This window comes from Panicum hallii, chromosome 7 (assembly GCF_002211085.1).
Source record: "Panicum hallii strain FIL2 chromosome 7, PHallii_v3.1, whole genome shotgun sequence".
Classification (NCBI taxonomy): Eukaryota; Viridiplantae; Streptophyta; class Magnoliopsida; order Poales; family Poaceae; genus Panicum; species Panicum hallii.
In genome coordinates, this window is record NC_038048.1 from 46,502,310 (window position 1) to 46,525,459 (window position 23,150).

Here is a 23,150-nt window from a genome sequence, read left to right on the forward strand (position 1 = left end):
GGCCATTAAGCAGCGAGGACCCGTGGCGACCTCTGCGAGTGACGAGCAAGGAGCAAAGAAGTCTCGAGCCAGGCGTCACCAAGCTATGCCAGTTGCCAAGTACAGTCGCTGTGCTAGTGACGGGCGTGGTCATCAATGCCGCTGTTTTATTGGCGTCTTGAAGCCGAGCTACCGTAACCTTCAAATCACAACAAGCTGGAACCAGAATTGCATCGCATCGGCGGGACGCTACCGTGCCGTGAAGACAAGAGCTATGCTATGGCTATGCTCATGCCGTTCCATCGATCTTGCTTTGGTCACGGGCGTCATCTTGAGGCCGGGCTGATCCATTGGATAACAGGATAAGGACGCTTGCTACGTGTTGTCTTTCTACGGAATTTTGTAAGGACTTTTGCTTCAGCACTTGGTTAATGGCATCAAAGTGTCTTCCTCTCTAAAAAAGACGAGAGAAGGGGAGAATGGAAAATGAGATGATCCACAACCGAACAATGACTTTTCCAAAAGAATTGTTCCTTGGTAAAGTCGGTTCAAAACTTCAAATCATGTGGGTTTGGCATGGAACAATATAAAATCTTACGGATTTTACTTCTGTGAACAATTAAATCATGTAATACAAAAGATGAATTCAAATTTACTGAGAATGAAAAAATATTAAAGAGAGCACTTGTATTTTTTTCAGGATAAAGAAAAGCACAGGGAAGTAAAAGAGGTAGTACTAGATAGATAGCGGAGGGCCCGAGGAGGCGTCCAAAATATAAAAACGCCGTGCAGTGCAGAGGTGCACAGCCGCAAGCAAACAAGCAGAGCCGCAGACAAACGCGCAGCGTAGAAGGAGCAGAGCGGCCATTCACTGCCGTCCTGTTCCGCCCCAGGCTCCAGAAACGCACGCGCGCCCCAGAGCTGAGCATTCGACTGACTGACTGAGGCGGCGGCGGCCGCCGCGCGGCAGGAGCGAGCGATCCCGCCCCCTATGGCGCGGTCCAAGAACGGCTGCCTCAAGATCCTCGTCTGCGCCGGCTCCGGATCCGACCCCTCCGCCGGCTCCGACGCCGACGCCGACGACCACCCCGACGAGGTACCGTGCTGCGTGCCCCCCCCCCCAGCACCGAGCTTCCGTGCCGCGGAATGCGGCGTCTTTCTCTATGCGCGGCGTGTCGCGCGTTGTCGAAAGTTGTTTCCTTTTCGAGCTGGTGTGCTTGTTTCGGTAGATCTCTGCCGAATGCGTGGGGTTCAGGGGGCAGGGTGTGTGACATTCTTGCTAGATCTGGGTTTAATTCGGATCCCCGGGAGCTGGAATCAAGCGGCCAATTGGGAGATTCCTCAGTGATTCTCCAGCTCCGCTCTCTTACTTCGTGGGCCTGATTTTGATTTCGAAATTGTTGTGCAAAGCTGGCAGGTGGGCAATTGCTCACCATTTCGTGAGCACGATGCTGCGTGACGGCATGGACATGGCTCTTCACCTGAAAATTTTGTTTCGTTCGTTCTGAATGAAACTAAAGAACAAAAAAAAATCTTTTCTTCTTTCACTGCGTGGCCTAGCTGCAGGCAATTCCATGTCTGGTCTGGCTTAGGGTGCTGTTTTGTGTCGTCATGATCCCATGCAGCGCAGCAAGAAGGGATCTGATGCTGCAGTCTTTGTTTGCTCCATGTAGTGCTACGCAAGTGCTTTCACTGTGTCTCTATCGGCTGGTTGCGTCTGTCTTTCTCCTCTGCAGGGTTGATTGCTTCCAGCCTTGTCCCCTCTTGAGTCTTGATTTGACAATTTTGTTTTAACGATGGGCTACTGGTGACTTTTATTCCCTAATAAGACTTCAATACAGGGATGTGTTACCTGAAGTCGTTACCTGAAGTCTTCTTGCACAGATAACATAAAGATCTGGGGTAAAACAACCATTTAGATTGGTGAATTCTTGTATACGAAACATGTGGTAGAATAGGGTCTTGATTTTTTGGCAGGTCAGCCTGCATAGCTGTATGCTGTACCTGTTGAATTAGGAGAGGTAGTAGCTCATTTAAATTTACAAAAGTACACAAAGTTTACTCCACGTTAATGGGACATCAGTAGCAATAATAAATCATAGATATTTGCTTCAGGTTTAGTCTTCACCTACTGTCAGTACATGCACACTTTTAAATGGTGCACTTTGTTGCCAAGTATTACCTAAACCAGATCAATCCACTTTCCTCACATAGTAATGCACCATTGTTTTTGGAAATAAATTGACACAGAGACCTCCACTGCCTAACTTTGGATATATTTTGTAAGGAACAATACATGAATTAATAAAAGAAAATATGAATGTAATCCATGTGTGTGGTCAACTTATTGATGGTGAATGGCGATTTATGAAGAATGTCTATTTGAAATTTAAATTTATATCTGTATGTTTGCAGAGGCTGAATGAGAGCAGTATTTTATGTTGCGGGTATACATGGATAGACATTACTACCTTTCACTTTTACAGTCTATTCTCTTGTTTCTGTATCTATGACAACTAACAAGATTTCTTACTTTCTGTTCCTTGCACTGGAATTTCATGCTAATGGGTACATGTCGGCTGTTTTCAGAACAAGGCCATATCAGATAAAAGCAGGTGGAGCTTTCGTAGGAGGTCTACAAGGCATCGGGTTTTGAAGAACTCTGATATCTCAGAACCTGAAACTCTTAGTTCGAGCAAAGCAAAGGCTGACATTACACCAAGCAACAATGTTTATACTTCAACATACTCTTATGCCTCGGAGAAGCCTCTCCAGCAAGACAAGCCAGATGAGAAGATTCTACATGAAGAGAAGCCAGAGGAGAAGCCTCTGCATCAAGAGATGTCTGATGAAAAGCTGATGGAGAAGCCAGAGGAGAAGCCTCTGCATCAAGAGATGTCTGATGAAAAGCTGATGGAGAAGTCAATTGGAAAGCCTGTTGACAAACTTATGGAAGAACCAGTTGACCAGATAATTGAAAAGTCGATTGAACAGCCAGCTGAGAAGACAACTGAAACAGAAACTGAAGAGCCAGCCCCAAAAATTACTGACGCACCAACTGAAGTGCCAGCTGAAAAAACAAGTGAGGCAGCATCTGAAGATCCAACTGAAAGGATAATGGAAAATCCAATTGAAGAGACAACTGAGAGGGAAGTTGAGGAACTGATTGAAAAACCAACTGAAAGTATTTCTGTCGCATCAACTGAGCCAGAGCAGGAGGAAACCGCCTCACTTGTTGAAGGAAGCAGTGCGGACCGTGAGGAGGATCACTTGCAGTCTGCAGCTACTGATCTTCAGCCTGACAGTGGGACATCCATTGTATGTTGCAATTCTTTGCCTTGTAGTGTTATACCTAGTTATTTATCTTTCAGTGTTTTTAATTATTAAGAGATTATCAGCTAAAAAAAATTAAGATGTTATCTGTTTGCATGACTCCAGGCAGGGCAAGAACTATTGAATCAGAAGGATCTGGTGAAACTGCAAGCTATTGTACGTGGACGTCTAGTTAGAAAGCAGGCTGCAGAATCTTTGCATTGCTTGCTTGCAATCCTTAAAATTCAAGGATTAATCAGGGCTCGTCAAGCACAGCAATCAGGAGAGAAGGTTCAGGTGAGTGAAGGCTTTCTGTTTAAGGCATAATCGCTTATAAAAAATTTGGCATCAACTGCATTAAATGTGGATTATAACAAGTACACAATGCGATCAGTGTTAGCAAACAGAATGACAAAACATGGTCCAATCAGACCATATACCATTTCTCCCTATGACCTATATCTTGCGATGAGTTCAGACGGTGCAAACTGATTTGCTGAGTCAGCTGAGTGGGCTTAGCAGCATCATCATTTACTAAGATGTTATGTGCCGGTCATTTGCAGTTTTCTGAGATTGTTATAGCTAGCATCCTGAAAGCTGTCACTCTATTGCTGGTTTTAGGAATTTTTGTTTCCATCCAGTTTCTTATAGTTGCTACTTCTGTTTCTTGTTTGTTATCTTGCTGGCTTTTGTGAACTTCAATACCATTGCATAAGCGATCCTTTTCTTCTGCACAAAATGCGTGGAAGGATCACGACTGTTCATGTTAACAGCACCGAGTGTAATCCCTCTGAGCATTCTTGAGAGTCACAGCAAGTTCTGTTTCTTAATTCTGTGTATTAACATGTTGTCCCCCCTTCTGCAGGAGACTATTGTGCATTCTTCAGGTGAGAAATTGCTTCGCAATGGATTTGCTCTCAAGGTAGGACATGCTATCCATAAACCAAAATTTTCCATTTTCTCTCTAATTCATTTTTTTCTCATATTCATGCTGCACATCTTATTTCAGCTCATGGACAGCATGCCGACTCCAAAATCCATTCACATAAAATGTGATCCTTCAGAATCTGATGTCACATGGAAATGGATGGAGAGGTGGACATCCTTGATTCCACCAATCACTGGGGAGCAGTTGCCAGAGCACAGAGAAAATGGCGAGTTGATGGGTGAGAATGTGAAAGAAGATGCTCAGCATGATGACGAGATTGTTCCTTTGGGCTCAGATCTATCTTTCCCCAAGTTGGTGCCTGAAGATGTGAAAGAGTCACTATGGACATCTGATTCTAGTGCCTTGGAGGCTCCTGCAAGTATCCCAGATGAAACCTCTGAGGTGGAAATCAGACGTGACCCTGAATCAGAGTTGATTGAAAATATTGATATATATGCTGAGCAAGTGACTGACCAAAAGACTGAAAATGCTGTGGACGAGTTTTTGATGTCCTCGGATCAACAATCTACCCAACCTGATGCATCAAGTGAACCCAGCCCTCTTCCTGAAAAACCTGAATCATCCAATGAGGACAGTGGTGATGCATATAGTTCTGAGCAGACACTGGAGATGGAAGGTAAAAGGTCTGTGGTGAGAAAGTCATGCAATCCAGCGTTTGCTGCTGCACAATTGAAATTTGAAGAGCTGAGTACAAATTCGACAGTCAGCAGGTCCAGCAGCTCATCGTATCTGGATGGGGCAAGCAAGTCAAGGGCGCATACTCCTCGTTCACAAGAAGATTACTCGTCAAAGCAAGATAATGACACGGGCCTACCAGAAAGCTCGGTTGGTCATGATGCTAAAATGGTAATTGCTGCTTCAGAATGTGGGACTGAGATTTCAATTTCCTCTACCCTGGACTCACCAGATAGATCAGAAGGTGATGGTGGGGAGATTGTATTGGAGATTGGAGCTCTGGAAAATAGAAACTATGTTTCTGACAAAGCTAATAAGGACGTCAGTATTGTGCATTCTGAAGTGAAAAATGCTCCTGAAGTAGACGCCGAGCTGCAAAAGGAGGAACAACAGAATGGCCATGTTGCTGACCCTGAAGTAGAAGCTCAGCCACAAGAGGAGCTTGTTCAGGAACCACATGTTGAACCAGAAAAATCAGATTTGCACGACCATGCTGAAAAACCTGTAGAATCTTATGCCACACCTGAAGGAACTCCGATGAGCCGAGCCACCGTTCCAGAATCTCACGGAACACCATCAAGTGAGGTCTCTGTTAATACCCAAAAGAACAGGAGCAAAAAGCCCAAGTCCCATGCAAGCAAGAGGTCCCTGGCTAGTCCCAGCAGTGATTCAGTAGGACGGAGCAGCACAGAAAATTTCTCGAAGGAATCAAGGCGTGCCAAGAGAGAGAACTCAAGCAACGCTGCTAAATCCGACGCCACCGACCAAGAACCTCGTATAAGCAACAGCAACCCGGTGCCAAGCTACATGCAGTTTACAGAATCTGCAAGGGCAAAGGCGTCTGCTAGCGCATCCCCAAAGATGAGCCCAGATGTGCAGGACAGCAACCCTAGGAAAAGGCATTCGTTGCCCATGACAAATGGCAAGCACGATTCATCTCCCCGCATGCAACGGTCATCGTCCCAGGCTCAGCAAAACGTGAAAAGCAATGGTGCTGTTCCTCACAACTCATCTGGTGAGTGCTTTGTTCTCTGATACACTTTTGTGTGTTATCTGATCGCATTAGTAGCCGATCCTTATATCTACTATCCAGTTCCGTTTTGAAGGTTGGTTCATCAAATACTTAATGAATGTTCTTACGTGCAGACAAGAGGTGGCATATCTGATGAGTTGTCGGAGCAGCATACCCGCGCGGTTCCATCGAATATCTAGATGGGTTTCTCGTGATGACTTGCCTTCTCCGCGTGTTCCATCTAATTCGTCAGTTCTTTTTCTTTTTCTTGATTCGTTGTTGGAATGCAGAGTATGGTTGGAAGAAGGGCAGCAGCTGCCGCTTGATATGTGTACATTTGTTGGTTGTTATTGGTTGTGTCATTTGACTGATGATAGTGGTTTCTGTGTGTAATATATATCCTTGACATGTAACGCAACAGCGGCCTGAAGAGTGTGTGGATTGGTCTGTTACATTTGGCAATATTCAAGTTTCTGTTAGTGTGGATAGAGTTCTCTTCTGATTTATCTTCAAGTCAGTATACTCTGGCTGGTGGCGTACCACGATGCGAATTTTGGTACTGGTTAAACGCAGTCGGAAATTAAATTTGTGAAACGGTGTAGCAGCACGAAGTTCGCTGTCGACAGCCCAAATCCTTTTTCCCGGCTGAATGATTAACGGCCCGTCAGTTGTGGCGAGGAGGAACCGCGGGCCGGTGCAACGCTAGGGCCTACACTAGGGCTGACGAAGATGGTGGGCCTACCGTAGGGGATGCCTAGATTTTGACGGAAATGATTGCAAGATTTCGTACTCAAAACATGCCTCCTTTTGAAGAAAATATTTTTTTTGCAATTTAGGCGATTCGTCTCCTTGCGTTTCGCATTTTATTTTGTACGCGTAGCTCAGTTTGGCAAAAATAGAACTGAAAACGACGCTCACAATGAACCTAGCACAAATTTGCCATAAATGAACGATTAACAAATTTTTCAACCGATTCAGTAATGACTGAGCTCCAATGATTCATGGAATATTCTTCTTTCATTCAAAAGATTCCTTTTCGTCAACAAAGGATACTGTAATGAGAAAGAAACAAGGAGCTGAGGCGCAATATTTACCGAACCAGTCGTAAAAAAGGATATTAAACCAAAGAACAATAAAAAATCAAACAGCAGCAACTGTAGCTCAATACCGCCCTGCTATTCTGCTATCTAGCTTTATCCTTTTCGATCCCTTTGGCTGCTCTTTCCTTGCGGCCGACACATCATGCAGGAACGTACAGTTGGCACCATTGCGACACCCCCGGGCACTGTTGAAGTAAGCACAGGGCTTCGTAGGCCTTTGCTTAATCTCCCTACCTGGCATAGTACCATTGCTGATCACATCAATGGTGCTAGTCTGCGAAGGAACGGAATGGTGATGCATTCCAAACTGCATCCCGTGCTGCTGAAGTGGTTCCTGCCTCTCCCCTCCATGCTGATGGATCAGGGTCTTGTAGTAGTTGATACCCCTACCAGGAACATTTGAAAAGTTAATTGCTTGACTTGAACTTGCTGGAGGATTCATGCCAACTGAAGGAATAGCTGGAGGCAGCCGATTCATCACAGGTGGTGGAGGCGGCAGCCCAGGGTTTATGTTGTGAAATGTTGTCATATGATCTGGGAAAGGGACTGGAGCACTAGCTGTCATTTGGGGCGGCAGGCCCGGCAGCATCGGGGCAGGAGCAGAACTGTTAATTGGTTGTTCATGTTTAAGTGTGCCATATTCTTTCATTAGCCTCTCAAGTTGGGCAGGGTCACTTAGTATTTTGATGAGTAGATCTTGGTCAATCATATTTCCCATTTGATTGCTTTGCATTATTGCAGTGTATGCAGCAGATGCAGCAGCCACTGCATCAGGTTCACTGGAGATACCACCAGCACTAGCTGTGTTGATGGAACCATTGGGTTGCTGCTGTGCTGTGGTAAATGGAGCATCTGAGGCTTGCGGAACCCTGACTGTTGCAGAGTCATACTTATCTGACTGATGGTAACTGTTTGGTGGACCAACAGATTGCTCTTCCAACTGATCAGAAGCATCGTCCTCTTCAACAGGGATCAATGGAACCAATTGGGTCTGGGAATCATCGAAATAGGAGTCTTTCACATCAGGAGAAACAAATGGGCTGGATCGGCACAAGGAGTTCACATATAAGAATTGGTGCAAGAAGAGTCAAATCTGATGAATTGTAAATTGAAATATAGCTTGCTTACTTTGGAGGAATGTTTGATGGCCGTGGATATATAGCTTCAAGTGCTCCAAACATTCTCTCATTCTGTAAGCCGACCTCCACACTTTCTTCTCCAGCGACAACAAGCCAATCAGGATTATAAAGTATCTGCATCCAACACAAGGTTTGAGAATGATCTTAAAGTTATATTGGCACTAGTAGAGTGCAGAGTTCAAAGTCATGAATCCTAATTACCTGTGGTGGGCATCTCCACCTAACAAGAGGGATTTGAGATATGTCAATTTTGTGATTGTTGGTTGGCTGCAATGATTCAAAGCCCGGAGGCAGGGAATCATCTGAGCTTGGGCCAGCTGCATGCATTAACCATGAGCCTTTTGCTTGCAGATTGTCCTGCGGTCTTAATCCAGCTTGAGAAGGGGAATCCTCTGAGAGAAAAAGCCTTACCTGACAGATTCACAAGATCATGATGGATTAGTATTTAGTTATTTACATGTTATAATTTTTTAGTGATTAGGAAACAGCAAATCAACATCAGAAACAAACGAATTCAGCAAGAATGCATAAGCAATAAGATAATTGCAACTTTGAATCTTTTTTTAAAGATTGCAGGAAACTTTGAATCAAAGTATCAGAAGTAGTTTGATTCAGGAAGGGCACATAATAATGGCACATGATACAGGATGAAAAGGTGAGCTGATGAGCTCAGTTACTAGACCATTCTATTGGAGCATAGGCCAGCCAGTCCAGTGTATATCCAACTAAAAAACTCAGAAAACTGCCATAGTTTGAATAAAAACACACATCTATCCATTACGTAGCTGTTATGGAGAGCAACTCCGGCAAATTTTAGTTTGAGATATATTGACACAGTTTGAAATATTGACACAGACAACGGTTTTGTAATCTAACTCTAAAAAAATCTATGTCCAACATTTTTTCAAACAAAAAAAGAAAATTCTATGTCCAACAGCAGAGTTGATCATTAATTGAGAAATTACCAGTAGAAATATCGACATAGTTGATTATTTAAACAAACAAAATCATGGTAGCTCTAAAGAAATAGACCATCATCCATAAAGCTATAAGTAAAAATGGTTGTATTGGATATGAGAGAACATGGATGCACCAAGAACCATTCTTTCTTTATCCTTGATGGATATATTGGAAGGATATCAAATAAAAAAAAAGGAGGCACTGGAATCCATGAGCTAACTTATCATCGATGAAACATTCCACCAACAGATAGAGAGATATGCTTCAAAGCATAAAAATGAAGTACTAGTGCATACAGATCTTGGGCTAAAAAAGCATGGATGCCATATGATACAGACACGCAACTGTATCACAAGAATTCAAGCACATGCATAGTAACCAATATATTGCTTATACTTGGTTTCAACCAATAAGCTGATGAAACCTTTGGCCTTTCATCATGATGCTTTAATACCTCATTCAGAATGACGAAATGAATGCAGTTCGTCTACAGTGCCTAAAAAAGTGTATACAAAGGTTCTGCTCAGCCATATTACAAAAATGATTTTGGAATGCATAAATAGCCAAAAAATATTTTTTTAGTAATAAGAAAAACATAGAAACATGGTGAAACGATTTAAAACAAATAAAAGTCAACCGTGTCCAGTGAATCACGAGATTCTCTAGTGGACTTAATGAAGCCATGTAAACTTTACTGAACTCATTAATGACAGGAAGTATGCTATAATGCCATATCCTTCCAGATTTTGTGTTGCAATCTACTCATTCACTATGTGTAGATATGACCATTTAAAAGACATGCTGTTGAGAGTTGAAACTGAATATACTTGAGGTTAACAGTTAACTATAAGTTTGTTAGTTTGCTTTGGTTCAGACTACACAGGTCTGCATCAATTAACCTATGATATTTTGTGTATATACCAGACATGCAGATAATGTCAGTTATAAGATATCGGATAGCTAGCATGCATGAGACAAAGCATGCAATATAATTGTTGTCATGGACCACTGGAAGTAAAAAGGTGTTCCATTCAATGCCAAACTTTGGCACAAGTTTTGACTTTTTAAAATGTTTGATTCGTTTTCACTGTTGTGCCTTACCATTTCATGACCCATATACACTCTGTTTCAAAAAGCGGTGCCTAGGCACAAGGTGGAGAAGCACTGTCTTGCCTAACGCCTAGGCGTGTTTTCGCCTATTTGAATTTTAGGACTTGATTTGAAAATAAAAGTGGGACAAATTAGGGGTGGAGATTGACGAACTATAATCATGGAAATCATGGACACATGACAATTTCAAAATTTGATAATATGCCACATTTCCTCTATTTAACATGCCATTACTCTAGCCGCCTGCAAAAGTACATACACCTAGGCGTTAGGTGGAGCCTCACCACTTGTCCAGTGCTTACTGCTTTTTGAAACATTGCATAAAGTTTGCAAGGTTAGAACACGCTGTTTGGGAATAAAACTGTGACAGCATGGTGAGCAAGAAAACAATTCCAAAGGATACTGCAGTAATGACACACCACGGCTTTGTCTCTCATGCAGACTAACTCTGCTGCCCTATACATAATAACTCTGTTTCACAATCTATGTCCAGTCCAATACTCAGGAGGCATTGTTAAGATTAAATGGATTTTTTTCAAATCTGTACTCATTGGGCAGATCAATAGTTCATCTATCCAGTAAGATTAAACACATCAATTTTATGAATATTTCCTTAGCCAATATACAATCTACAAGACATATTATGATCAGAGACTAGCTGGTCTCTCAACTTAGCGTTCCCATTTGATATTGATTCCTTCATGTCGTGACAATATTATATTATTATATGTAGCCATGTACAGAAGGCTCAAGTAGGAGCTAATGCTACAACCTAGCTGATTGGCCATGATGATAGTAAGTCATATCTGGACAGGCAAGTGCCTACACAAGAAGAGGAAAATTCCTTCTGTACATGAAATACCAAGACTTCACTACGAAGATTTGTTTATTTTAAAACAAATAAGCATGATAATAGGATTATTCTATGTTACATTAGTCAATTACTTCACTGAAATCAATGAATAGGAATAGCACATTACATGCAATTCAGAACACGAGACAGAAGATGACCTTTGGCACAATGCACCTCAACTGCACACACTATGTGAAATGCCCATCACTACATTTAAAATGAATAAACAACGTTGTAGTTTTGCAGAATTTTTCTATATATTTGTCATGGTGTTTAATATGGAAGATGCTTCTAGGAAAAAAAATGTTTTCTGATTTTCTCCAAGTATTTCACATTGAAGTTATGCATATTTTTCATCATCCTTCCTGCCATTGTGTCATGGATACTTTGGTAATCTTTTAAGAAAAAAGGTAAAAAAAATTTACAGGTAACAATGTAGAACAGAATGCATAAAGTGTATACGATTTTTTAAAAAAACAATCATGCTCATGGATAATGATGTTTCCCCTCAGTATATTCTTTTCTCTACTAAAAAAATGAACAGTGAGTTTTTTTAATCAAAAGATAGTCTCACACATACAAATGTTGTGGAAACAGTTATATTTATTGACATTTAGCAGCTACAGATTTTCTCTCTTAAGTAGGCCAAGAGCCCAAGATTACTCCATTGAAGATTGCCTTATAGCAAAATTCTGCATGCAAAAGGGGAAAATTGCTGGGATGAATTGGAACATGTACACAACAGCATAAAAATCAGATCAATCCCGTTTAACTAAATTTCCACCAAATTTAAATTTATACTTGCAACCTGCTGTCCTGCACTCCATATCCTTCTCTGGAGAATGCAAAAAACTATTTGATACATAATTTCCCATAGGACATTATGCAGTAATCATCAATTAGTATCATGGAATTTTTTAAAGTTGTCATTGCTTGTTTTGTTAAGTTGTCAGGCATCATTTTGTACACTATTTTCGCCCCAAGTTCATGTTTGCTTGGTTATTTCATTAATTCCAGTCACTTGCATATGTATGTTGTTTAACTGGTATATGAGAAGATCGTTCATTCACTTCTGCAATTATTTGGGTGTAAGGAACACCAGCAATCATGATTCAATTGCAGAAGTCAGGATCGAACCATCTCAATCGCTTCTTCTGCCCACAGAAGCTTTTTTAAAAAACTTTTTTGAAAAGGCGTTGGAAATTTAAAGTTGCAATGTTCGTTTTAGGCAAGTCGAACACATTGCGCAATCAAAACATAACAAATAGATCGTGCCTCCTCGTTGCATGGCGGAGTTGGGCAGCAACGGATTAAATCAGCACGAACAACACGAGAAGCAAAACAAATAAATCTTCAAACCGCCGCGAAGGATTGCATTGGGAAGGGGGGGAGACGCGAATCGTTCTCCTCGCCGCGGCGGCGGACGAACTCATCATCATTACGGCGAGGATTTTATCACAATACCTTGCAGAGATTGGCCCCGGCGGCCCACGAAACGCGCCTGGACCGCCTCGACCCCATCATTACTTGGCACTCCCCCAAACCGATCTATAGGCGCGGCGACCCTACGCGGCGGGGCGGGGCGGCGATCCAAGGGGCAATCCGGAGGCTCTCTATTCCCGAACCCGGGATCGGGTCATCTAGGGTTTCCCGCTCCGCTCCCGCGCCTCCTCCCCGTCCTCGTCGGACCGCGAGGGGGGTTGGTGCCCTCACGGAAGGATGGCGATAGCGGCGGCGGCGGCGGCGGAAAGGTGTGGATTTGGAAGGGACGATACGGGAGGTGGTGGTGGGGAGCAGGAGGATGTGCTGGCGTCGGCCGCCCGCGCCCCCCTTTTGTTTTGTTGTTTTCTCTCTCTCTCTCTTTCTCTCGCCCCCTCTCGACGTCGCGTCGATTTGATTTAATTCGTTCCCACCGTTTTCCAGGTTAATGGGTGGCGGGGTTCGCGGGAGATGTTATTCACAGTAAGTACAACTAACCGCCGCCGCACAACTTCGCTGAAGATAATAATATTTTAAAATAAAATAAAATATTTTTATCTTAAAAATATAAAAATATTTTATTTTATTCTAAAATATTATTTTATTTAATATTATTTTATTTTAAAATATTTTTATCTTATTTTAGGATGTTTCATTTTATTCTAAAATATTTTATTTTATTTTGGAATATTATCATCTCCAGCGTATATATGCGATGATACAGCGGCTAGTCGTACGTGGTATAAATAACATCCCGAGGCAGACTGGGTTTGGGCTGGGTTAATAAATTTCTGCGGTTTCCGCGGCTTTTCTTCCGGAGAAAAACAGGTCAGGGCTTTGCGTGGGGTGTGTGTTTACCGGACACCACGCCGTTCGTTCCTGCTCCAGGCAGGCAGGTCATGTGAGTTACTGACGGACGGGCTTCTTCTCTGATCGTGGTTTCCGTGTAATTTTTTAAGCTGCTAGTCCTTCGAGGAGACGTATTGGATGCCAACTCTTCTTTACTTCTCGCGACAGACTTTGGTGATTTTCGGCTTGGAATTTTGCATTTGTATCGCTGCTGTCCGTTCAATCTGACTCACGTAGATGCGCGAGAGATGACAGGCACCCAAACGCACTGACCATCATCACAGTGACCAGGCAACCACCGTGCAGTTGAACTAACCCCAAGCGCATCTGAATGGCTCAAGGATTACCTCATGAGTGGCAGTGACCATGGCATGACATGCCATGCGATTATCACGCAATGCTACAATATCCACATCGTTTAAAATTGCACGAGGAAGAAATAAAAAGGGGGGAAACAAACATTTCTTCCAGCTGATTCTCAGGAAAGCAAATCATATGCACACTCAGCTACAACTCACATACCAATATATTCCTCTTCAGACGACGCACATAACAGGTCGTTAGAACAGCCCAAACAATCATATGCTGCCAACGGTCATGCCAGAATTTCAATTTTCAAGTTTATCCATGGATGTAACCATGAACCGCATGTTGCATATGCATTAAGCAGTCTTTAGAGTCTTAGATCATACAGTTGAACTAGTTATTACAAGGCACATCAGGGGTGTATTCTCACACCAATATCAAATCATAACATGAATACAACGCTGCTGCCTCAGCAGCCTGGCAGCAGCCTACTCTCAGTATCAGTGCGACAGAACACAACAAGCAGCCAATAGAACCCAGCAACTCCCTCTTCTCGATCATCTCTTCTTAAAACCATACTTCTTCCGCTCGTAGAAGAGATCAGTCTTGGCGCTTCCAAGATTGACAATCTTGGGACAACCATCCCGGTCCTTCTCCTGCTGGGTACACTCCTTGCAGTAGTAGGCGTCTGAGATGCCGACTCCTCCGCAGATCACACACCTTCCCTGGAATGAGCCGTAGTTGCACTCGTCGCAGACCCGAACAAGCGTGCATGGGCGCACGTATGAGTCGCAGATGACGCACTTGCCATCGCATTTCTCACACAGGCGACCGATCGCAATGCCGGGCTGCTTCCGGCACATGATGAGATCAGGATGATGCTTTGCCATTGCTGTCGGATGCTAACCTGCAAAACCATAGTAGAATAGCATACAGGTAAGAATCATGCAATGCCATACTTCGTCAGCAGCAGGTAGAACAAGCACAGGAGTAAAATCTTGGTGAAATATCAGCAATTCATCAATTCAATCAATTATTCATATAGCTGTCCATAACACTAGGAGCTTTGAAGCAGCATCTCCTAGAGGAGCAAACTTCAACCAACTTTAGTGTGGCAACCCCAAGAGAAGAAAACAGCAACTCAATTAATCACCACAAAGACATCTAACACTAAAGCTGTTTTAGAACTACACATCAAGCGACCACAAGTTTATCTATTTAAATAACCGATTTACAAAAGATGAAGACTACTGAATACAGGTAACTTGTTGGGCAAATTGACATAAATATAGCATGTCCAAATCCAAATCCCACTGAAAATTATTATGCAATCTCACTATGTCTGATGCTTTTGCAATACCGTAAAAACAACATTTGACATGGCATACCCTGGCATAGCACAATCTTACTGCACGAAACTGAAGCCCCAAATGCCACTGCAAAATACAGTTTGAATACTACAGTTCATTCCTACGGTAATTTCAAAGTTGGAGGCTGCCTGCAGGCTTAGCATTTCCAATTGACCTGATAATCTAATTATGCGATCAATTGTTGTTGGAGTCACATCAAAACACCCATACAACACTCCAAGGCATCTATCCACTAGAGTTTATGCTTCCCACCGTTGTCATGCAACATCAAACATTGATGCTAATGATTAAACCCCACCATCGTCAAGCATCACAATCAGCAGATAAAGGAACCCCACATGTCACGTTTTCCCCCATCCCCATCGTTCTCCATCTGCCAAGGCTCACCGGCCAGAGTCCACGCCACCAAGTTGGAGCCAACTGCAGAGCAGAACAGCCAATAGAGAAACGAGTTCAACTACGGCGAGTGGAGTAGCGGAAGCCCCAAATCCCTCTGCCGCTGGAGGCAAGGTCAGGCGGCCCCGCTCCTGTCGCCGGCTAATCGACGAAGCGCCTACTCAAGCCGCTAGCCCATTCTAACACGGAGAAAGTTATAGTCCAGAGCTCATGTACCTCCTAGGGGTAGCGGATGTGCCCTGTGCTGTGGCGCTCCTCGTTCCTCGAAGGCAGCGCGCCGAGGGCTCGAGAAGACGCGCCGACGACGAAGGCGGCGGACGGCGGCTAGGGCTTTGGGCCGCGGCGAGATATATTTGGGCCTTCCGCGGCGGCGGCCGATGCTGCGAGAAGCTTATAGATGCCACCACAGGGATCTCCGTTCAAACCGGTCCTCTTTCCAATCGGACGGCTGAGAGCTACCGCGCGTTTTGGGACACTGGTTCTGGGACCCACATGTCCGCCTCACGGATCTCAGCATCCACCGCCCTTTTGCCCCTTCTAGCTCCGGCCGAGCTCCCCGTCGCCCCGCCGTCGCTGCCGTAGTGGGGGCGAATTCCGCCACGGAGCTCAGCTGTAGCGCCCGAGGAAATCGTTCCCTGCGGCTGCTGGGGCTATGGATTCGGGCTCTGGGAAGCCCGAGGAGGTGGCCGCCTATCAGAGCAGCGAGGCCAAGCAGGCGAGGCTGCAGTCGATGCTCGCCGCGCTCCTCGAGGACCCCATACTCGCGGACGTCTCCAGGAAGCCCTCCCTCGCTGACGTCGACACGCTGATTAACCTCGAGCTCGGCAGCGCTATGAGGGTGACCGTTGTGAAGTTGGACAACACCTCCTTCGGTACACCTGATCCCCTTCAGGCTTCACTGCTTCAGACCTCACATTCTGCACCTTTTCTCAAATTATCATTCAGTAGATCCTGCCTTTTTAATTTAACTCGATTACTTATTTCTTTTACCCTTGTGAAAGATGTTGCAGTGTCGAATGCTGCCACGGTCAAGGATTTGAAGCTGGCCATCAGGAAGAAGATCAATGAGATAGAACAAGAGCAGATGGGGCATCGTCATATCTCATGGTATGGAAAATCTTTCCTGTGGACCATTGCATGCTTCTAAGTGGTTTATGATGTGCATTGCTCTTTGTGATGCTTGGTACCTTGGCATCAAGGCTTGATGTCCTAATTTCTGATTGTTCTTGAAATGCTACCAGTGAATCTTTACTATGTAGTATCTCATACAATGGACATTTGAGCAATTAAGTACTACCTCCAACTGCAATCAAGTAATTCTGGCTCCATAGTGTATGTACTACATTAAGAGACAAAAACTGAAGTTCATTTTGATTTTCTGTTTGATTTGCGCTGAGGCTCACCTGGTTAGTTCTTTTTCTTAATTTAACAGGGGAGGCATGGTCTTCTTTTTGTATATTACCCGTTATGTAAGTACATAGTCTTTTTGTACATGTGCCTGCAAAAAGGTTATATACGGCTTTTTTCAGTATGAACTTAGGAAAACACTCTTTAGAAGGGAAATACTCTTGCAGGAGCGCGTACAGTATGGAAATGGAGAATACCTGTATGGGCTTGAAAAGTTGAATGCATTTACATATGGCTAGCAAGCCCAAGATTGTCTTGTTCCTTTGAGCTAAGTCTGCTGTGTGCATAAAGAAGTTGCTGACCTGAATTTTGGTTCTCAATTATTCAGAAGCACCCAAGCCAGTATTTTCTACTAGATAAACACATGATATCCTTAGTTCCAAGACTCCTAAAGCTTTCCTTCAAGCATTTCCAGGGGCCTTCGTCCTTCCTAAGTGGCAAATTATGATCCCATTTCCAATTTTCCATGGTTTCCACGAACCTTTGTATCTGATAACATTTTTACCTAACAATTTGGGCAGCATTTATCACTTGAAAGAGTTCCTGAAATTAGTATTTACTGCTGCTAAATTAACGAAAAGTGTGGCCCCTGGTTGTTGGGCTATGAGGATTGCATTGCTGTTATGGAAACCTATAGTAGCTGGATGGGGCAACTATTTTATTTATGTACAAATTCAGGGAGGAATAATGATCCCATAGTTTGTGCTTTCATGACTTAGCCCATGTATGTGTTCTGTTAAAAGGAATAAGTAGATGTTGATTTTTTATTCTATCCTTGTGATGATAATTATGCTCAGTGTTCGTGACAATGATAGCAGCAGCTGTTAATGTAGCATAATGATATTGTGGGCTTCTGTAAATTGGTAATGTTTTGTGTTTGTCATTTTGCTATTGAGGAGAGGTACTATATATACTTTTGGTTAATGGCTTTTTGTGGAACCTTTTGTCTGTTGGTGTTCCTTATTGTTTAGATAATGACAGTTCTGAACTCTGTTTAGAATGTTTTGCAGATTCTTGTGCCTTCATACTATCTCTGTTTGATACAGGAAGCATGTATGGGAAAACTACTGCTTGACACATCATAATGAGAAGCTGATAGATGACAGTTCTGCACTTTCTTCCCATGGCGTCCGTAATAACTCTAAGGTAGCTCTTTTGTTTAAGAAATACAAGGTTTCTGGTGATATTTTACAGAAAATATCCATGTTCATTTCTGGAATACTAAATAAGGTAGCTTCTCTCAGTTAGTAACCATGCATCAACTGAGAACTATTGCTGTTTGAATTTGACCTTATCTCCCAGTTTTTTGTGCCCCTTTTGTGGTGGGCATCTGTTTCTGTAGTGTTTTATCCTTAGCTCTATGTGTTTGTCTGGGCCATTGTGGTCATTTTAGTGTCCCACTTGCAATATTTTTCAGTATACTTTTGGTAATTACATAATCTTGCTGTCCTTTCAAAAGAAAAAATTGACCATATCTGCCCTATGTAGGTCTGCTTCTCACCACATATCATGTCCAGAGTGCACCGGAAGCACTCTAGAAGAAGAAAACACCGCTTCTTCCATGGTCTTAGCAAGAAACTGTGATCACACCTCGTGAATGTAAAGCTGGAGAAGCAAGCTGGCGCCAAAGCATGATGAGCATCATCGTTTTCTCATAGGAAGTAGTGTGGTCACTTCAGAACTGATAGTGTTCGAAAAGTTCTAATTGTGTCAGTAAACGGGAAGCATATTTGATGGAAGCTACGTTTGGGATGAAGTCGTGCACATGTACTTGTGTGTTCGGAGCTGATCTGGTCGTGTAGGTTGTTGGGATGTATTACAGTGATTTTTCAGTTTAACCGTCTGGGCTACACCTGTTCTATATTTCTCGAGAAGTCTGAGGAATCGACACTCCACTCATGTCTTCAACCTAAAGCAAGTAACATTACAGCCTTCATGCCGATCTAGCAAAAGTATGACATTCTGAACTGGAAGTGTGGTCTCTTCAGAACTGATAGCGTTTGAAAAGGTTCTAGCTATGTCGGTAAACTGGAAGCATAATTGATGGAACCTTGTTTGCGACGTAGGTCATGCACGTATTCTTGTTTAAGAGCTGCTCTGGTCGTGTAAGTTGTTGGAAAGTGCTCTAGTAATTTTCATTTTCTATATTTGTCCTACAGAAGTCAGTGAAATACATAATCAGACTCATGTCTTACTCTGCTGCATACATTACATCCTTTTTGCGCCCATCCAGCAAATGTATGGCATCCTGCAATACTTAACACTGGGTACAAACACATGTTTTGAGAGACAAAAAAACAAACAAACCAAATCAAACATATGAACCTACACATAACTAAATAAGAGCATTGAAAAGATACCATGAGCAAATGTCTTCACTAGAACAAGGAGACAACTTTTTTTTGTGTGCAACACTAGCCAACAAGTTCAACAAAAGTGGTCCCAGGGCTTCATCCCTGAAAAGCTGAACTGATAAACTAGCGGTGGCTAGAGTAGAGAGACATCACTCCTGCTGGAACTACAAGACACAAACAAGACTGAGAGAGTCTCAAGCCTCAACAGACAACAGGTGAGCAGGAAGCACGGAAAGCAGAGACAGGCAGGGCCTCATTCCTTTTTCTGGAAGTCACAAAAGGGAGGAACAAGCTTGACACAAGTGTCCCCAAACACATTGCAACCACCACCAGTCCACTACAACTCACTGCACCACACCACACTGTTGTACTGGAGCACTGCATGGTGCATGCAGTTGCAGTTGCATTCCTTTTCCTTCAGACATGCTTCTATATATATAAATATTCTTGATGCTTCTAACAGCTAGCTACTACCTTAGGACAAGGACAGCGTACTAGTATGACTTCTACTTTCACCAGAATTCAGAAGGCAGAACCGCAGAAGGCACATTGCTCCCAGTGAGCAGCAGTGGCAGCTGAAGCTCTCACATGGTCCCGGCAGTGTAAGGGGAGCACCAGGAGCTGAGGCTGAGCTCCAGGGATGCAGTAGCCGCTGATGCATCCTGGCTGGGCGGCTGGCTGGTGGTGGTGTTAAAGCTGTACTGCTCCTGCAGCTGCAGCAGCTGGTGGTGTTGCTGCTGGATCGTAACGGAAGTGGTAGTGGTGGCAGCCGTGGCAGCGGCACCCCAGAACGGCAGGGTGGGCAGGTAGCCGCTGCTGCTGCCGCCGCGGATGGCGTCGCCTGTTGGTGCTGGGGCTCCGTGCCGCGGCCGCTGAGGGTGGCTGCTGTCGCCGGTCGGGAAGAGAGGGAGCGTCTCGGGCGCCCGCGTCGTCGTCGGTGCCACCGCCGCCCACGAGTCCGACGATGAGAGGCACGCCCACGGCGAGACCGCGGCGCCGGCGCTGCTGCCATGGTGGCCGCCCGTGCTCCTCATCACGCCCATGTAGTCCTGTGCGCGCACCGGACCCAAGAATTAATAATGCAGCGACGCCACGGATTGGGAGGAACGTGTCGATCGACGTGTGGAAAGCGGTGTACAAGTACAATTACTTACCTGCAGGAAGCATGTCTCAGTGGCCATGGCGGTGGCGCTGCCCCAATCGGAGCTCGTGTCCAGCTGCAGCGTGGAGCCGCCGCCATTGCTGGGGTACAAGCCCAAGGGGGAGGAGGGAGGCGCCGCGCCTGATGATGATTTGATGCCCACATGCACGAACGCGCGCGACCATCACACGTTTCGATCGAGCACACCAAATTGAAGGCTAAGAAATAGCCGTGAAGATCGAACGATCAAGCGCAGACATACCTGAAGGCGACGAGAGCGAGAGGGCCCCGAGGTGGCTGGCGTCGACCGCGGCGGGGACGTTGACGTCGAGGTTGGTGAGGCGCCGCTTCTGCCGCTCGCGGGCCTTGTGGTTCTGGAACCAGTAGAAGACGTTCTTTCCCTCGATCTTGCCGTGCTGGCGCAGCATGGCGGTGATCCGCTGGATCTGCTCCGAGTTGGGCGACCGGATGCCGCAGCCGTAGTAGAGCTCCTTGAGTATCCTGATCTGCTCCGGCGTCGGCGTCCACCGCGAGCCGCTGGCGCGGCACGCCGTCACGGCGCCGCCGGTGCCTCCCCCTCCAGCACCACCGCCAACGCTCTTGCCGCCCACATTGGCCGCCATGCCCTCGATCTCTTCCCACAACCTGCTGCTGCACTACTGGTCTTGTGCTTGCCTGGGTTGCTTTGCTGATCTCTATGGCAAGGAGGAAAGAGTTTGCCTTGGCCTTGAAGGAGTGGAGGCATGAGGAGAGGGTTTATAAGGAGGAGCAGAGAGCTAGGCGGGGTCTATAGGAGCTAGCATGCAGTGCTGGTGTGGCTGCTAGGTGCATGGCGATGATATAGGCTGGGGCTGGGAGGATCATGGGGATTCGATATCTTTTGGAGAGGGACAAGTGAAGTTGACACACGAGGGAGGGGTCTTGCTCTTGAGCTCACCCGGCCGCTGCAGTTCAGTTGGAAGAGAGAGGGAGACAGAGAGGGGAGGGAGGAGCATGTGGGGAGCATGCAGAGGGCGTTGGAGGCCAGGCTCCTCTTGTGGCAACTGCTTCTTCCTCAGCCAAGCATGGGTAGACAGGCCTCTCTTGCAGCTGCAGAGCTGCTGCCTGCTGGTGCAAAGGCTACCGATATGCAACCATGACATAGCTCTGCTGCTGCATGCTAGCTAGTGCATCATTGTTCTTGCTGTTCCATTGCTCTCTCTCTCTCTCTCTCTCTCTCTCTCTCTCGCCTGTGATAGAAAAGGAACAAGCCGAGACGTGTTCATACATGGATCGAGCTGGGTTTGGGGCAAACCATGTGTGAGCGATGTGAGACTTGATGTGGCAGGGTCTTGTTGAATTGTCTGCTTCTGCCACTGAACAGTATATCCAGTTGTTCAGATTGACCGGGGGGATTTTTTTTCCTTTCACTCACTTCTGCCATGGAAATTCTCAAGCACCACACCATTTGGATTTAGTTTTGCAAAGATCCTGGAATTCTTGTGTTTTGCAGCACTGAAATAGACTACGCAAGAATTGGATACTACCTCTTGCTTGCTTCAGCTTTTCGTTTCAAAGAAGATGTTGATCAGCATTCTAATAGTATCATGGTTGAGGTTGATGAACAAACTTCAATTCCTGGGGCCTGCAATTAGGATCTAATGTTTCAAAACGCATGCATGTCTTTGGAGGTCAGATTACGCAGCTTTCTCACAAGCTTATTTTTGTTCATCTCTAGTCGACTACTCCCTCCGTTTTTATTAGCTAATTTTGATCAAATCTACAGAAAAATATAGCAACAACTATACTATCCAACACATGTACTATCAACGTATACTTCATACTATCCAACATATGTACTATCAACGTATACTTCACGGTGGATTCAGTGAAACAAATTTGGTATTGTAAATATTATTATTTTTTCTTTAAATTTGATTAAAATTGATCAAATTTAACTTAGAACAAACTTGACACGATATGTAAATAAAAGCTGAGCGAATAGTAGTCCCTTGGAACACCAGGATATTCTGTCATGATTGCTCCATGGACAGACGATGAAGTCGTATCGTAGGTACGCGCAGTAGCCTGCATCCAGCATAATATTCCGGGCGCGTTGAACTAAACGCACACTTTTTTCAGTACCAATGCGTGCGTACGGTGGTGAACAATGGCAATTGGCAAACGATCCCAGTCCCAGCTCGATCGATCAAGAGTTTCTGTGCAAACTGTGGGGAAATATATGCATGCATGCTTGTGCTTTAATCGATCGCTTCCTGCTATTTGTTCTTCAGTCGCTTAATTATTGTACAATCATTTTTATGCACTGGTGATCATCTCATGGACCATTATATTTCTCATCAATCAGTTGGTTAAGGCAGTGGATCTACACTCAAATTCGAGGGCTCTTTTGAGAATTTTTAGTACTCCAAGCTTGTACTATATTATGTTTCAAATGAAAAATTTTATCCTTTCTTTTGTTTGGGACAAGATTTTCCAGCGTCCAAATGAACTTGGGCCCTGTTCGTTTCCTACTCTCTAAACTTTAGACCCATCACATCAAAGAGAATCTTGCTATTTAGAAGTATTAAATAAAATCTGTTTATAAAACTTTTTGCACAGCTGGGTGCTAATTCGCGAGATAAATTTAATGAGCCTAATTAATCCATAATCTGCCACAGTGATGCTACAGTAATCATCCGCTAATCATGGACTAATATACCTCATTAGATTCGTCTCGCGAATTAGCACTGGGGTTCTGCAATTAGTTTTGTAATTAG

General features: G+C 44.4%; 5 protein-coding genes across 10 annotated transcripts; 2 read left to right on the top strand and 3 right to left on the bottom strand.

Moving 5' to 3' along the window:
* The first annotated feature begins 797 nt into the window (after positions 1–797).
* LOC112899396 (protein IQ-DOMAIN 32) lies at positions 798–6,424 on the top strand. Its single transcript, XM_025967848.1, has 6 exons — positions 798–1,075; positions 2,569–3,297; positions 3,418–3,588; positions 4,157–4,213; positions 4,301–5,930; positions 6,062–6,424. Exons 1-6 carry the CDS (start codon positions 971–973, stop codon positions 6,079–6,081), a joined length of 2,712 nt encoding a protein of 903 aa, XP_025823633.1. The 5' UTR covers positions 798–970; the 3' UTR covers positions 6,082–6,424.
* A 484-nt stretch (positions 6,425–6,908) lies between these two features.
* On the bottom strand, positions 6,909–12,974 carry LOC112899169 (zinc finger CCCH domain-containing protein 30). The gene is made up of 4 exons (XM_025967527.1): positions 12,554–12,974; positions 8,368–8,577; positions 8,156–8,280; positions 6,909–8,067 (listed from the first exon to the last, which is right to left on the bottom strand). The coding sequence occupies exons 1-4, from the start codon at positions 12,611–12,613 to the stop codon at positions 7,089–7,091; spliced, it is 1,374 nt and encodes a 457-aa protein (XP_025823312.1). The 5' UTR covers positions 12,614–12,974; the 3' UTR covers positions 6,909–7,088.
* A 1,049-nt stretch (positions 12,975–14,023) lies between these two features.
* LOC112899172 (PHD finger-like domain-containing protein 5B) lies at positions 14,024–15,855 on the bottom strand. Of its 3 annotated transcripts, none has more exons than XM_025967533.1 (3): positions 15,706–15,844; positions 15,432–15,513; positions 14,024–14,630 (listed from the first exon to the last, which is right to left on the bottom strand). In XM_025967533.1, exon 3 carries the CDS (start codon positions 14,611–14,613, stop codon positions 14,281–14,283), a length of 333 nt encoding a protein of 110 aa, XP_025823318.1. In that variant the 5' UTR covers positions 14,614–14,630; positions 15,432–15,513; positions 15,706–15,844; the 3' UTR covers positions 14,024–14,280. The 3 variants fall into 3 exon arrangements, with proteins under 3 accessions (XP_025823318.1, XP_025823319.1, XP_025823317.1); XM_025967534.1 differs by having other exon boundaries at positions 15,392–15,513; XM_025967532.1 differs by lacking the exon at positions 15,432–15,513 and having other exon boundaries at positions 15,706–15,855.
* A 148-nt stretch (positions 15,856–16,003) lies between these two features.
* On the top strand, positions 16,004–18,770 carry LOC112899171 (U11/U12 small nuclear ribonucleoprotein 25 kDa protein). Of its 4 annotated transcripts, XR_003230012.1 has the most exons (5): positions 16,007–16,361; positions 16,491–16,596; positions 16,922–16,958; positions 17,943–18,042; positions 18,385–18,770. XR_003230012.1 is itself a non-coding variant. In XM_025967529.1 (4 exons), exons 1-4 carry the CDS (start codon positions 16,142–16,144, stop codon positions 18,478–18,480), a joined length of 513 nt encoding a protein of 170 aa, XP_025823314.1. In that variant the 5' UTR covers positions 16,004–16,141; the 3' UTR covers positions 18,481–18,770. The 4 variants fall into 4 exon arrangements, 3 of the variants coding, with proteins under 3 accessions (XP_025823314.1, XP_025823313.1, XP_025823315.1); XM_025967529.1 differs by lacking the exon at positions 16,922–16,958 and having other exon boundaries at positions 16,004–16,361; positions 16,500–16,596; XM_025967528.1 differs by lacking the exon at positions 16,922–16,958.
* Positions 18,771–19,834: 1,064 nt separating this feature from the next.
* Positions 19,835–21,014, bottom strand: LOC112901561 (WUSCHEL-related homeobox 1A-like). Its single transcript, XM_025970497.1, has 3 exons — positions 20,654–21,014; positions 20,405–20,532; positions 19,835–20,299 (listed from the first exon to the last, which is right to left on the bottom strand). The coding sequence occupies exons 1-3, from the start codon at positions 21,012–21,014 to the stop codon at positions 19,835–19,837; spliced, it is 954 nt and encodes a 317-aa protein (XP_025826282.1).
* Between the last annotated feature and the right edge of the window lie 2,136 nt (positions 21,015–23,150).